This window comes from Festucalex cinctus, chromosome 2, assembly GCF_051991245.1.
Source record: "Festucalex cinctus isolate MCC-2025b chromosome 2, RoL_Fcin_1.0, whole genome shotgun sequence".
NCBI lineage: Eukaryota > Metazoa > Chordata > Actinopteri > Syngnathiformes > Syngnathidae > Festucalex > Festucalex cinctus.
This window is the reverse complement of record NC_135412.1, coordinates 11556512-11569898: the sequence shown is the minus strand read 5'-3', so window position 1 is coordinate 11569898 and position 13387 is coordinate 11556512. Positions and strand designations below refer to the sequence as shown.

Genomic DNA, 13387 nt, shown 5'->3' with positions numbered 1-13387 from the left:
TGTACATCTGGGTCCCAGCGCAGGATGATGTCAAGACTGGCGCTGACCCAAAACCCGCCGCACAGAGGGTTACTCAGAGAGGTCGGCCGCATGTTGTTTTCCCTTCCTGTGCCTCGGTGACATCTTCCTGCCGGGGGGAGCCTCAGGGAGCCATTCGAGGGGGCCCGGGCTCTGAGCATGGAGGACTTAGCGCAGCAAATTCCAGTTGGCCTGACTCGGCAGAAGGGGGAAGGTTTACTTTAGTGTTTGGACCCCCTGCATGCTACTGAAATTCACTTTCCTTACAGCCTCCCGTGACACCCTTCCTCTGTCCTTCTGTGGAGCAAATTGTGACGTGATTTAAAGTGATGTCAAATTCCACTTGTTAAGTGTGTGCAAGAACTGAAATTGCCATTGTAGTAAAGTAGGTTTTTTTTTTCTCTCCCTCAAATGGAATAAAACTTTGTTACTCAACAGAATTTCATGGAACATTGTAAAATGTTGCTGACCTCAGTGGGTCCACCGTTGGAAGAAAAAAAAAAAAAGTCTTTTCAGTAGCAATTCTAAAATGAAAGTCTGTACATGAGACGCAGACCTCTCCCATGGCCAAACGGTCAACAAAAGTGTATGGGGGGGAATTGGACGGCTGTCTTTATGCTTGTTTGTTAGCTAGCAGACTACATCCTGAGTCATGGACGATGACAAACAGACGGATACTTCCATTGTGATTCTGTAGGGAGTGTTAAATGTGTGCCAAAATGTACAGTGGAACCAAAGTTTTGTGATTAATCCCTTCCACAAAGTCTGACTAAAATTAAATCGTACCAAAAAAAAAAAAAAAAAAAAAAGTCATTTACTCCTGTCCAGAAAACCCAAAATATTAATCAAAAATGCATTTCATACACATAACATACACAAAAACAGTGTGAAAGAAATTAATGACTAATAAAGTGGATAAATGAGCATTTACAATCACTTTTATTAACAACTCTTGATACAAGGAGGGGAGAGAGGGCAGCCATTTTGTACTTGACTGTATTTTTTTCTTGAATTCTGTCATCTTTATTGCCTTCTTTATCAAATGGCTGGCACGGAATTTTCTGTTGTAATGTGTAAAAAAAAAAAAAAAAAAAAAAAAAAAAATTCGAACAATGCAACACAATGCGGCAACACTTGGACAGCAGTGACGTAGCATCCGGTCCGAAATCCAGCTTTCAAAATAAAAGCATTCCAGTATAACAACAGTTTCACCACGATAGTCACGCTCAAACTAGTCTTTATTTATTGAGTGTGACTGTTAAATAAGCCTAAGAGAGATAGTATAGGCCTAAGAGAGTGTGGCAAAACCGTTATTATATTGTAAGCTTGTATTTTGATGGCTTGACTATTGACAATATTTACTGCTTGCCAAGTGCAAATGTGTGCTGTATAAAAAGTCATTAAAACATCATATTTGTCCCATTCAGGTTGAAGCAAACACATTGCACAAATAAAATACAAAGTAACACTATTTTTTGCATCATCATTTGCTTCCACTGCGAGAAACAGGCTTTCACTTCTGACCTCTCACCCCATCTCTCCCTGTCCGTCGGGCCCGCGGCAGTGATTTATCCCTCTGGCATACCAACAGCTGTGTTTGGGGGTCCGACCAGAGTGTGGGCCACTATTTGCCATGACTAATCGATAGCAGACTTCAAAAAAACACCAATCGTGAGATTGAGAAGAAAAGAAAAAAAAACAAAAAAAAAACGGCTAATGACAGCGGAAGCCTCACACTTTTACTGTGGTAAAAAGAATAACAGTGGTATGCTTGTGCGTGAGATAATTTTCTGTAAGAAAAAAATCAACCACATACTAAGACTGTTAAAAAACAAACAAAAAAACACGAGATTTAAGTCATTTTTCATTAAGATAAAACTTTCAGGATTTGGATGCAAGATGACGAGCTATGCAGGAAATCTTAGTACACCTAAAGCACTTTGTAACAATTTGCCCAAAAATATAATTACAATAGCCTTTTTATTTGACCATTTATGACTGAAACATTTTTTTTAAATTAGTAGATTAACACTTTAGCAATTCTTAATGGTAACTTCTGCAAGCCTCTGGCCAATAGTTTTCAGACTGGATTCGGGTTTGAATTTCTCGCCCTCTGTCTGCGGATGTTACATCATGAGCGCATTGTGTATGTGAAGAAGCGAAAATGCAGTTTAATTTTCCGGCCACGGGTGGCAGTAGCGATTCGAAATTAAATTTTCTGCTTTCAGTAGTTAAGTAGTCTCGCAAGATGAATTCTCGCGGTATTTCTGAGTTCACAAGCTCCGTTGAATACTTCTTGTACGGCTCCCGCTGATAGCCGCCGTTCGACCAATCACAGAGCGACATTGTGTTTGGGGGCGGAATATGCAACTGTGACGAAACCAGGAAGCCAGCGCCGACGCCGGAGCTAACAAACCTAACGTGGACGAATGGATGCTGCAATTAATTCTGTTCTTGCAGAATTACTCACCGTTTCCTTGTTGAATGTTGAACAGCGAGGGACGCTTCGTGGATTTCTAGCTGGTAAGATGTCCGTGCCTCCCCCCACTTCGACATGAACGGAGACGAAGTTTTCACCCATGGCCGTGATTGGTTAAAACAAACGTGTAGAATGACACATCGTCCAATCAGCTCGAATTATTGTACAAAATGTCCCACCTTTTCCCAACCAAATTACTGTAGAGGTACTAGATGGATATTGCGTAGTAGTCAAACATGAATATTTTGCCTATAATAAATTTGATATTTTCATTATTTTTCATGTGCAATTAGTACCTTTAAAAACACATTTTGCAACTTGCTGTTGACTGAAAATGACATCACAAGTGCTCAGGTAACCAATCGCAGCTCAGCTTGTGAATGTCACATGACCAAACCCAGAAAGCAGGTGAGTTGTGATTGGTTACCCGAGCCCTTGTGATGTCATTTTCAGTCGACAGCAAGTTGCAAAATGTGTTTGTAAAGGTACTAATTGTATGTGAAAAATAATGATTATCAGATTAATTATAGACAAAATATAAACTTTTTATTGCTATAATGGGCTAAACAAGTGAAGTATCCCTTTAAGTATATCTTTCAAAAATTTTGACATTTGCATGTTAAAAGTACTTTCCCCCCCTTATTATAGTCCAAATGCAATCTTAAGATAATATAGTGTTTTCTAAATTTAAACCTCGAAAACTTTCAATCTTATTTGAGTACGATTCTGTATTTTTCGTTTAACACTTTTGTATGCACGGATTTAAAGAGTCCAATTAATAAGCCATAATGGTGATGCAAGGTAGACACAACCTCACAACCTCCTATAGTTCACAAGAAATCAATAATCTCATTAAAAGCATTCTTGATAAAATAAACTTTATTAGTTACATTTGTTGCAAACAAAGGACAAACACTCATAAGTCTCATACAAATGCACTGCATCTTTGAGGGGCTTATGCTTACATTTCTCGGTCAAGTATAAATACTGTAGTCTGGCTCCACTGTCGATTCCAGCATGTGCGTGTGTGTGTGTGTATTTCTGTATGCGTGTGCAGCTCTGACTCTTCCCTGAGAAAGTCTTTTGAGGGTTTTCAGGTTGGCAATCCTTCACTGGTGTCAGTTCGGTCAGCGTCTCAGTCGCAGTGGGCCCAGTCTGCGCATCTTCAAACACTCGCTGCTGTCCTTTATTGGAGAAGAAACACATTGAGTTCTGTCATTAAATATCAGGAACAAGTAAACATCCTGCTGACCAGTAACTCTTGTTTGTTGCTGTCTAGCGCAGCCGTTTCTAAACTTAAGAGTCACTGTAAAATGTAATGTATGACCAATTACACTGGTCAACACATTTTGGTGCCAAGAAAGTTTCAGCGGTTTTAGGAATATTTGTGTGTCCAAATTGGCTCAAGTTTTATCTTCCATCATAAAGTACTGAACATACAAGTTCCAACTTTTGGATTCACTTTATGCTACAGCATTAATGCCCAAGCAGTATTCTTTTTTTTTTAATGCGATATGACAAACAGCAATCGTTTTTGCAGAGAGCCTGAAGCAAAAATTCATTAAATTAGGCAATATTAGCAGAAAAGAACAAACCGTTTTGTAATGATTGACATAAATTTTGTAAACTGTCAAAGAACAATTAACAATTAATTATCAAATATATTGATATATCAAAAACTAGAGCCAATTCAAAGGAATGGATGTTATTTCTGGTCTCACACAGCAGCCACAAATTACCCAGAAACCATTAAAATATCTTGGGTATTTAAAAAAAAAAAAAAAAAAAAGTTGACCAGTGTTATTTATCAAATAAAATCACTTTTTGCATTATTATTTTTAAACTTTCAGGAGAATAACAAATTAATGAATACTCACTCTAAACAAAATAAGAGTTTGACATACCAAATCTATCCTTGAACAATCTATCCAAAACAAGCCTGGTTCTAGAGCACCAAATGGTACTCGAGTTATTGTTCTAAAGAACTCCATGATGCTGCATAGCATGACAGGTGTCACCTTTCAAAAGAAGCAGTAACTAACCCCTACCAAAAAAAATAAGTGGTTTAAAATAACGCCACAGAATCGAGAGTGAAACCTGAATCTCTGTGACATATAGTTAGAATTTTAGAATGCACATATTAGTTATTATATATTAAAGAACAAAGTGAACCCTAAGTAGCCCGCAGATCATATTTGGCTCAACAATACAAAAATGGCTTGATACATATAGCAATAAAGAAAAGAGGAATCGGTGTGTTTTGTTATAGTGGATATTTGCGGCGTTTATGCACTTTTTACGCACGCAAATGAAGACGACTCCATGCGTGATGAAACCAGTTCATCTTGTTCAAGTCGCCTCGGCTGTCTGGTAATCTGCTTGATAGGCAAGCAAAGGTTTAATTTACCCCTTTCCTCTGGTTGCTCAAGCAGAAAGTGCAGATGGTCCTCGGCTGCTTGCTTCCCTTGTCTCCAACCTGCGCGTGGACCACGTCGAGGCACGGCTGTCCATCCGCGCAGCTGTCCCCGATTAGAAGCACGTTGGCCAAGTGGGAAATGTAGCTGGAGGCCAACCGCAGCGTCTCGATCTTGGAGAGCTTTCTGTCCACCGGCTCGGTGGGGATGAGGGTCCTGAGGGCCGTGAAGGCGCTGTTGACGCTCTGGGTCCGGCCGCGTTCCCTGGCGTTGGCCGCGCTGCGCTGCTTCACGACCATGGGGGCGCAGGACTCGCCCTCCGCTTTGCGCGCGAGCCTCGCTTGTTGACTGCCGCCGTCTCCGTCTCCGTAGATTCGCTCCGAGCTGTCGTCGCTCTCGCTGCGGTTGTCGTCGTCCTCGGACGCGATGCTCAGGTCGGAATAGAAGCGCGCGGCCACCGGGCGCAGCATGGCGAACGTCATCGCTCCACTTGGTCCCAGATGCCTCTGCTCTGCTGCAGCAACACTACATGTCAACACGCGGCTCTACATCGCTACACGTGGAAGGAAGGTTGCTTGGGATGTGTTCACTTCGCCGTGGCTTGCGCGAGGGGTCGGCCTTGAAGTGCTGGCGGGGTCGATACTGAAATGTCGATAATTCTCGACACTGATATCAGAACCGATGCGAAGAATCAAATGCTGATATTTTATCTATCGACTAAATAAATTGATATTTTAACTGCACGAAACAAACAACCAAACAAGCAAATAAATAAATGAATAAATAAAAGTAGGCCTACTCACAACCAGACATAAAAATATTTTTGGTAAAAGTAGAAGTACTGATCCAATTCATTAAATTAAAACTCATTCACTGCCTTTGACAAGTATACTTGTCAATTGTATTTTTTAGAGCGGTGCTAAATGGGGGCGAATCTGAGCATGCTCCACTGTAAATATCAAACTTGGAAACAACTTTACTGATGCCCAACCACCAGTAGATGACATCATTGCCCCATTTTATAGGAAATAAACACAGTTTCAGAGTCCATGGGAGAAATGGCTGTATTTTGGCAAACCTACATTTTTCTGCTGTCAATTATAAAAGAACGGGACGGGACAAAAAGTAGGGAGTCTATTCTGTTATTTGGTAGATTCGGTTTATATATAATTATTGAATGTAATATCACGTGAGTATTGGAAATGTAAAAAATTTCTATAATGACTGGCAGTGAATGAGTTAAAAAAATGAAAAGGTGCAAATTTACAAAAAGTTCAACAAAATATTAGACTTTTTAGTATAGTACAAGTTACACAGTTGTGACGTGACATGGCGGATGTTAGATTTTGGTGCTAAAATTGCTATTTATGGCCACACAAAATTAATATGTGGCAATGAAGTGTAAGCTGTTCTGTACTGAACATGGGTAAGCAAACTGAACACATCCTCTTCAGAAACTATTGTCAAAGTAGAGGGTGGGGCTAAAGTCAATGGATTTAATTTTATTTTAAGCACACTCTAAAAAGAGAATTGTTGAACCAATTTGAGATTATAAATTGAATTGTTGACCACCTTTTAAAAAAAATCGCTTCAAGTGGTAACACACAATTGAATTAAGTTAGTCCAAAGTGAATACATTAAGTTTAAGGAATTATGAGTTAATTAAACTTAATACTTTGGATTGGAGTCACCTTGGATTAACTTAATTCAGGTGAATATATTAAATTTAATTAACTCATAATCACTTAAACCTATATATTCACTTTGGACTAACTTAATTCAATTGTGAGTTAACGCTTGAAGCATTTTTTTTTTTAAGTTGGTCAACAATTCAATTTATAATCTTAAATTGGTTCAACAATTCTCTTTTTAGAGTGCAGGGGATAAGATGAACAGATATTCGAAAAGACCTGGAATCGCTGGCTATTGACATCAGAATAAGAAGACACAAATATTAGGGAGATTTAAGATTCAGTTTACCCAGATGTCCATTGGGATGATATTAAATCAAATTAGTATTTCATGCAAACATTACATTTTTTTTGCGGCCACCAATTAGTATATGGTGGTCAGAATGAAGAATTTTCACTCCATGTCATGTCTGTGGCGATGTACAATAGATTACAGTCGTATGTCAGTGTCTGAAGTCAACATGATATACAATGAAGCTTATTCATAGACTAAAAGAGCAGTTAACAGGCAATTTAATTAATGCATTTGTTGTGTTTTGTATTTTAAAATTATGTTGTAATGATATTACTTTCAAGGTGTTTAATTGATAATAAAATAAATTAATTTGAAATTGGATGTCTGCTGTTAATTGTTGTAACTTGTTCAATTTATGTATTTATTTATACAATATTGGTATCAATATTGGTATCGCCAATACCAGCCTCTATTTCACTTGGCATGGCACTGAAAAGGAAACTTCTAGATTGGACTGCTCACGTGAACAAAAGATCAACAAGGGGCTACTATGTTAGCATATCACACCATAAAAAAACAAACATTTTCTTTCATCAGGCCCAAACAACACTGCCTTAAACAAACAAAAACAGATAATTCAAACCAAATGAAAAGCTGGTGTTATATCAACTGTATCACTAAAATCATGATGTGAACAAATCTTATGGGATTGTTTCTTTTCGATTATCAGGAAACAGTCCAAGTTAATTTGCCTAAGATTGTAAGTAATGCCTATTATAGATTACAGTGAGAGAACCTGATCATTAGGTTCGTGTTATGACACTTGCATGTATGCAATGGCAGTAGCTGTACGCTCAAACCAAATTTCAAGAGGAAATCATTTACATTGTGCATTTAATTCAACATCGAAAATCCAGTTTAGATTTTCCAAATGGTTAATTCAGGTGTAACACTGCTGGTGACATGGGCGTCTACATTATTGTAAATTATTGCTTTACAATCTCATGGTAGTCTGGTGGTATGTTTATGCAAGCTTTTTGTTTATGTTGGTTCAAATTACAAAGACACATTCTATCTACAAATATTTGCAGCATCAACATTTAATTAAAAAAAAAAAAAAGACTTTTGCGAGGACATCATTTAAATGTCCAGCTCCAATTATAAAGACAAATGAAGATTTGTGTCTTTATAGAAGACGCAAGTCTCACAAAAGGGGAAAGTTAAGTGAGTAAACAAACAGTGACCAGATGATCCTGGAATGGCGAGGGTCTATTTACTTGCTTGCCCCAGATGCAAAAAGAAAACAACAAAGTGGCAAAGGGATGATTTAGTGTTGCGGTGTCTCTTCTAGCTGAGACTTAAAGAGGATTCAAACTGGAACACAATCCATTCTGGGACTGAACAATCTCTGATAGGTTCAATTTAGAACCACATTAACAGGCGGAATAATTGATTTATCAATTTTGAGACTAAAGAGGTCTGTCATTACAAGTGTAAAAACAAGTAAACCTCTGTTGATTCCTTCACTGCCGTGGACTGTTTACTGCCACCTATATGCATCAAGTACGTTTTTCAACAGCTATTCGTGGAAGACGGTGTCACCCCGCTTTCTGTGAAATTCAGGTTTGCAAACCACTATAATAACAAAAATACTTTGATGGTGGTGTTTCTTCACTTTCGATTAGAGAAAAGTTCAGCTTTAGAAATTAAGATAAAGATTAATCAGAAGAGGCGGCACGGTAGTCGAGTGGTTAGCACGTCCGCTTCCCAGTTCTGAGGTCTCCGGTTCGAGTCCAGGCTCGGACCTTCCTGGGTGGAGTTTGCATGTTCTCCCTGTGCCCGCGTGGGTCTTCTCCGGGTACTCCGGTCTCCTCCCACATTCCAAAGACATGATGGAAGGTTAATTGGGCGCTCCAAATTGTCGGTGTGCGTGTGCGTGTGAGTGTGGATGGTTGTTCGTCTCTGTGTGCCCTGCGATTGGTTGGCAACCAGTCCAGGGTGTCCCCCGCCTACTGCCCAGAGCCAGCTGAGATAGGCGCCAGCACCCCCCGCGACCCTTGTGAGGAATAAGCGGTCAAGAAAATGGATGGATGGATGGATGGATGGATTAGTCAGAAGAAAAAAAAAAAAAAAAACTCCAGCCATGTGGTGAGGCAGTGTCACTCACTGTGTTTATTAGTTGTATATCTGTAAATAATAAATTATTTTGCTATCAAAAGTCATTTCTCTGTCTTTTGTTGTTTTACAGTGTGAGGTGAAAGTAAACAAGACCAAAAAAATAAAAATAAAAATAGCGTCAGTGTTTCTTGTCAGCTGTTCACTCCGCCCCCCCCCCCCCCCCCCCCACCCCCCCCACCCCGAGCTTTGGACATGCTGGTGGGCGGAGCTTCCTCGCAGCACCTGTTGGCAATTATTACCAGCCAACATTTTAACTCAATTTCACCAGAAGGAAGGTGCCAGTGCCAGATTATTGCATTGCCAGTAGTTTATTTATTTTTGCCCAGGTCTCAGAAAATGCCATACAGTACTTAGTTTTTCTGTCCCCAGTTTTTCTACCTTGTTTGGCTAGATTTGGTTCTTTGTTTTTGTGTTTCTAATTTGTATTTGGTTAAAGTCGGCTTTGTTTTCTGGAGGTACCTTCCTTCTGCTTTGGCGCTGTCCACCTACTTTAGTTTGTTATAGCACGTCATATTGATTTTTTTTTTTTTTTTTTTGTGATGACTTTTTGGTAGCATCATGTTCTGTTTTTGTTTCCTTTTGTTTTGTATTTCATGTTTGCTTGTTCCCTTGTTTTGATAAAAGACTTCTGAATTGCTTAGAATTGATGTATCTGTTTTGGCATCTACTTGAAGGCTGAAACCAACCTTTACATTTGATTTCCCAGAAAGCCAAATTTTCTCCACTTTTGGGTGAACCCAACCCGTGTTCTAAAGCTGATTACTAAAGGACGTAAAAGGCTAGAAGGAAACATTTTTGGGAGGCGAACAAGTCTTTGTTTTGGTTGGCGTGGTGGTGTTTACGTTGTTGCAGAACACAATATTTTGTGGGCATTAAAGAGGAGTCAAAATGTTCTGAAACGACTGGCAATATGGGGAACTTGCTTAGCAGTGAATGAGTTAATTATTTAAATTACTCTTTGTCATCACCAATAATCTTCAGTACTGGCATAAAAAAAACAGCGAAAGAACAAGCCAAATAAAGGCTATATGGAGTTTAATCCTGATGATGCTTACAGAGGTGAAGCCTTACAAGATATGATGAGGTCTCATAAGATGGTGGTTCGATCATTTTGTTTTGTGCAACATTACAAGCATAGTTTTCCTGAAAAACTTTGGGGGAATTCTGAATAGTTTGACTTCAGTGGCGTTCAACTTTCTGCTAACTTTAAGGCAAAGTAGTTAAAATCGCATCAAGTTTCAGTCTGAATTACATGTGCCAGATTTTTTAAGAGTTTTTTTTTTTTAAGTTTGCTCACATCAAACTGAAGACAGGAAAGTTGTAAGACTATCTTTTCTTAGGAGCTGTGAATTGTTACTGAGCTCATTCAAAGGAAGTAGATCCATTTATCTCCGTGATGAGGACGCAGCCGCTTGGGTTCACCACCCACTGAGTCCTTATTGATGATCTGTCTGAGCCACAGAACAAAGAGGAGCATGTTCTCCAGCAGTTTAAATGACATCCTACTGGCCTAACTTCTTGTTCGCGCAAAAATTTCACAGTTGGATTGAAGTGCTCAGCCTGTTCGCTGGTGTTGAGCAACAAGTTTTGCATTGTTTCATCGTTGCAAAGGAGCCATGCATGGGTGTTGTCTGGTCACTCTCATCTATTTTTCCCTGCTGATTTACATCATGTCATAGCCAAGATAGCTGCTTATTATTGCATTCCCTTCCATCTCAAGCATGATACTGTAAATACTAAAGTAGGAAATACACAACAAACCCGTTAAATCATTAACATTCTTTAGAAAAAAGAAATTAGGTTAAAAAGCACAAGCTTTCCTTGAGTAGCATGACTCACTCAAATATGCAAAAAACGCACTCCAATAGAACAGCTTTTAAAGGAACAATTTGTCATTACTGACATTTTCAAATCAACTGCATGTCTTGTCACACATTTCACAAATGTTGCCTCTAACACAAGGTGTTGCAGTTAGAGTACCTCAGTCTGGACACTAGGGGGCACTATGTAAAACGAAGAAGAAATAAGAGACAGCAGAACTAGAGTGTGTTCATAAACAAGCAGGCAGAGCTGGGCACATCTCTGAGCATGTGTGATGGCTTGTGTGTACATTCCATGCTGATTTACTACAATGGAGAACCTATAAATAGAGACACTTTACAAGGTGAAATGCAGCTGAATGTAGGCTATATCTCACCCGCACAAACAGAGGTGAATGTTCATGCACAATGCGCGTCTGAGCAGCAGAGTCACACATCAGCACAGCAAATCTGGCACAAATTACACGCCTGCAGTCGGTTTCAGTTCCGGAAAGGAAGCAGTGAGAAATCATTGTGGACTCCTACACCTAAAACAAACCTCCCACGGTGGAACAAACCAGTGAGAAAGCATTTTGCCAATTGTGGGGGACATTTTGCGGGGAACTGGAAAAGTGGATTTTCGTAGGTCAATGTCACCAATAATAACCTGATCAGTACCAGCCGATCTTCTCAGTCCGTCAATGACCGACGCCTATTTCACTGATGCTAATGTTGTTGCTCACCATTCTCCAAACTGATAGCTGGTGGTGTTTTAGCACTCAGGTCACTACCAACCTTTATGATAATATTTTCCTCCTGTTGTACTGTAAATTCCTCATTATTGCTATGATTATGCAAACATTAGTGTTTATTTTGTTTATTTTACACCAGGCACGTTATTAGACAGCTAAGGGTTTTTCGGTGCACCATTTTACATCAGGCATGTTAATGAACAGCTAAGGGGTCCTAAAATAGGGAAGTGTTGTGTCTGTTGGCTGTGTGGCAGTGTTCCTGGCAGTTATGACTGTGTAAACATATTATATACGGCGACATTATTGAGGAAAAGAACAGTAACATAACGTAAAGTGGAAAAAAGTGGTGACGGACAGGCTAAACTTAGCTCGTCCCTGAAATACATTGACGTTAGTTTCTCAGTCGAGATGTATCATTTCAACATACCGTACTTCCTTGACACAACTGCTACTTAGCCGTAGACTTGAGAGTTTTAGGAGCATGAAACCTCAAATATGTGAATTTTTCAGCAAGTAATTTCTAATTCTAAATATCTGAGGAGAGATTACACAGAAACATAATGTAAAAATTTGTGAATAAAAACCCTTGACAGGCAGGAGTTCATTGTACATTTATTACTGTTGCAAGTGCAAAATTATGCAGTTAGGTATGTATTTCATATGCTTTTTTTCCCTTTAGAAATGCGATTAGTTTGGTCTCTGCACTTTTCCCACAGTTCTCTGTGCAATCACAGTTTACATGGACTGCTTGGCTCTTTGGCCAGACTACTGTATGTGTGCATTGTCTGACTGTGATCCTATAGGTGGCAATGATATAATAAGGTACTCCACTTAACTTGCGGTAACTTTTTCTTTTCAGTCTGTACTGACACCGTAGAAGAAAATCATATAGATCAGATAGATATGAAAAACTACATTTCTCAACCCCCCTTCTTACCCTCTAAAAATCCCCTTGATGTGTTTAAATCCTCAAAGATATAAAACACAGAGCTCCCCCATGCAAACTGTTTCATAAAAGCAACAGGTGCAATGTTTGGGTATTTCTTTTTTAATGCTGGTATTGCGTGTCAAAAGGCCTTTGAGGATTTGGTTACTTCCAGACAGTGGGAGCCACAGGAAGGAAATCTTCTCACACGCGACACACACACAAGGGAAAATGCAGTCCTTTTGGGTTTGGTCTCCCTTCATTTCCACAATGGCCACAAAGGGAGACCATTAAGGTTGCTGACGTATAGGAAAGTCCTCGTCTGTGCATAACAACCTGCCATGTACAGAACATGAATAATTTTCTAAAACAGTTCCCTCCTCCGAAGTAGAGGCAAGAATTTTGTCTTGATCCTAGTCTAAATGCTTTATTGGTGCTTGCAGCTCCCTCAGTGTATTTTTGAACAGCATCATTCAACGTTGTGAAAAAGTAAAGTTTCAGATGTCTTAAGAAGAGTGCGTTTGTATCTCTAACCAGTAAAAACCTCAAGATTCATGGGTGAAGAGTCCTGTCAGTGAGGTAATCATTAAATATAAATAAACAGATTCCTGCATATCAAATTCAACAAGGCAACATTTAATTACCAAGTAACAACTTGTTACTAACAAGTTGTGTGGGGTCTGTGTGAACACGTTATAGACATTTTAAATGTCCAAGTGACACATTTATTTATGTTGGAATGAAATTTATGTGACATTTAATAGCATAGATTTATTTCCAAAAGAACAAACGTATGATGAATAAAAATCCAAATACACTCACGCTGCATGTGTGACTATTTCATACAAATCTTGAACATTTTGAGATATAGCACAAAAAGACATAGACAGTATGGA

At 39.1% G+C, this 13387-nt stretch overlaps 1 protein-coding gene across 1 annotated transcript; it reads right to left on the bottom strand.

Moving 5' to 3' along the window:
- Positions 1–3400: 3400 nt before the first annotated feature.
- tcf15 (transcription factor 15) lies at positions 3401–5548 on the bottom strand. Its single transcript, XM_077512875.1, has 2 exons — positions 4905–5548; positions 3401–3681 (listed from the first exon to the last, which is right to left on the bottom strand). The coding sequence occupies exons 1-2, from the start codon at positions 5391–5393 to the stop codon at positions 3625–3627; spliced, it is 546 nt and encodes a 181-aa protein (XP_077369001.1). The 5' UTR covers positions 5394–5548; the 3' UTR covers positions 3401–3624.
- Between the last annotated feature and the right edge of the window lie 7839 nt (positions 5549–13387).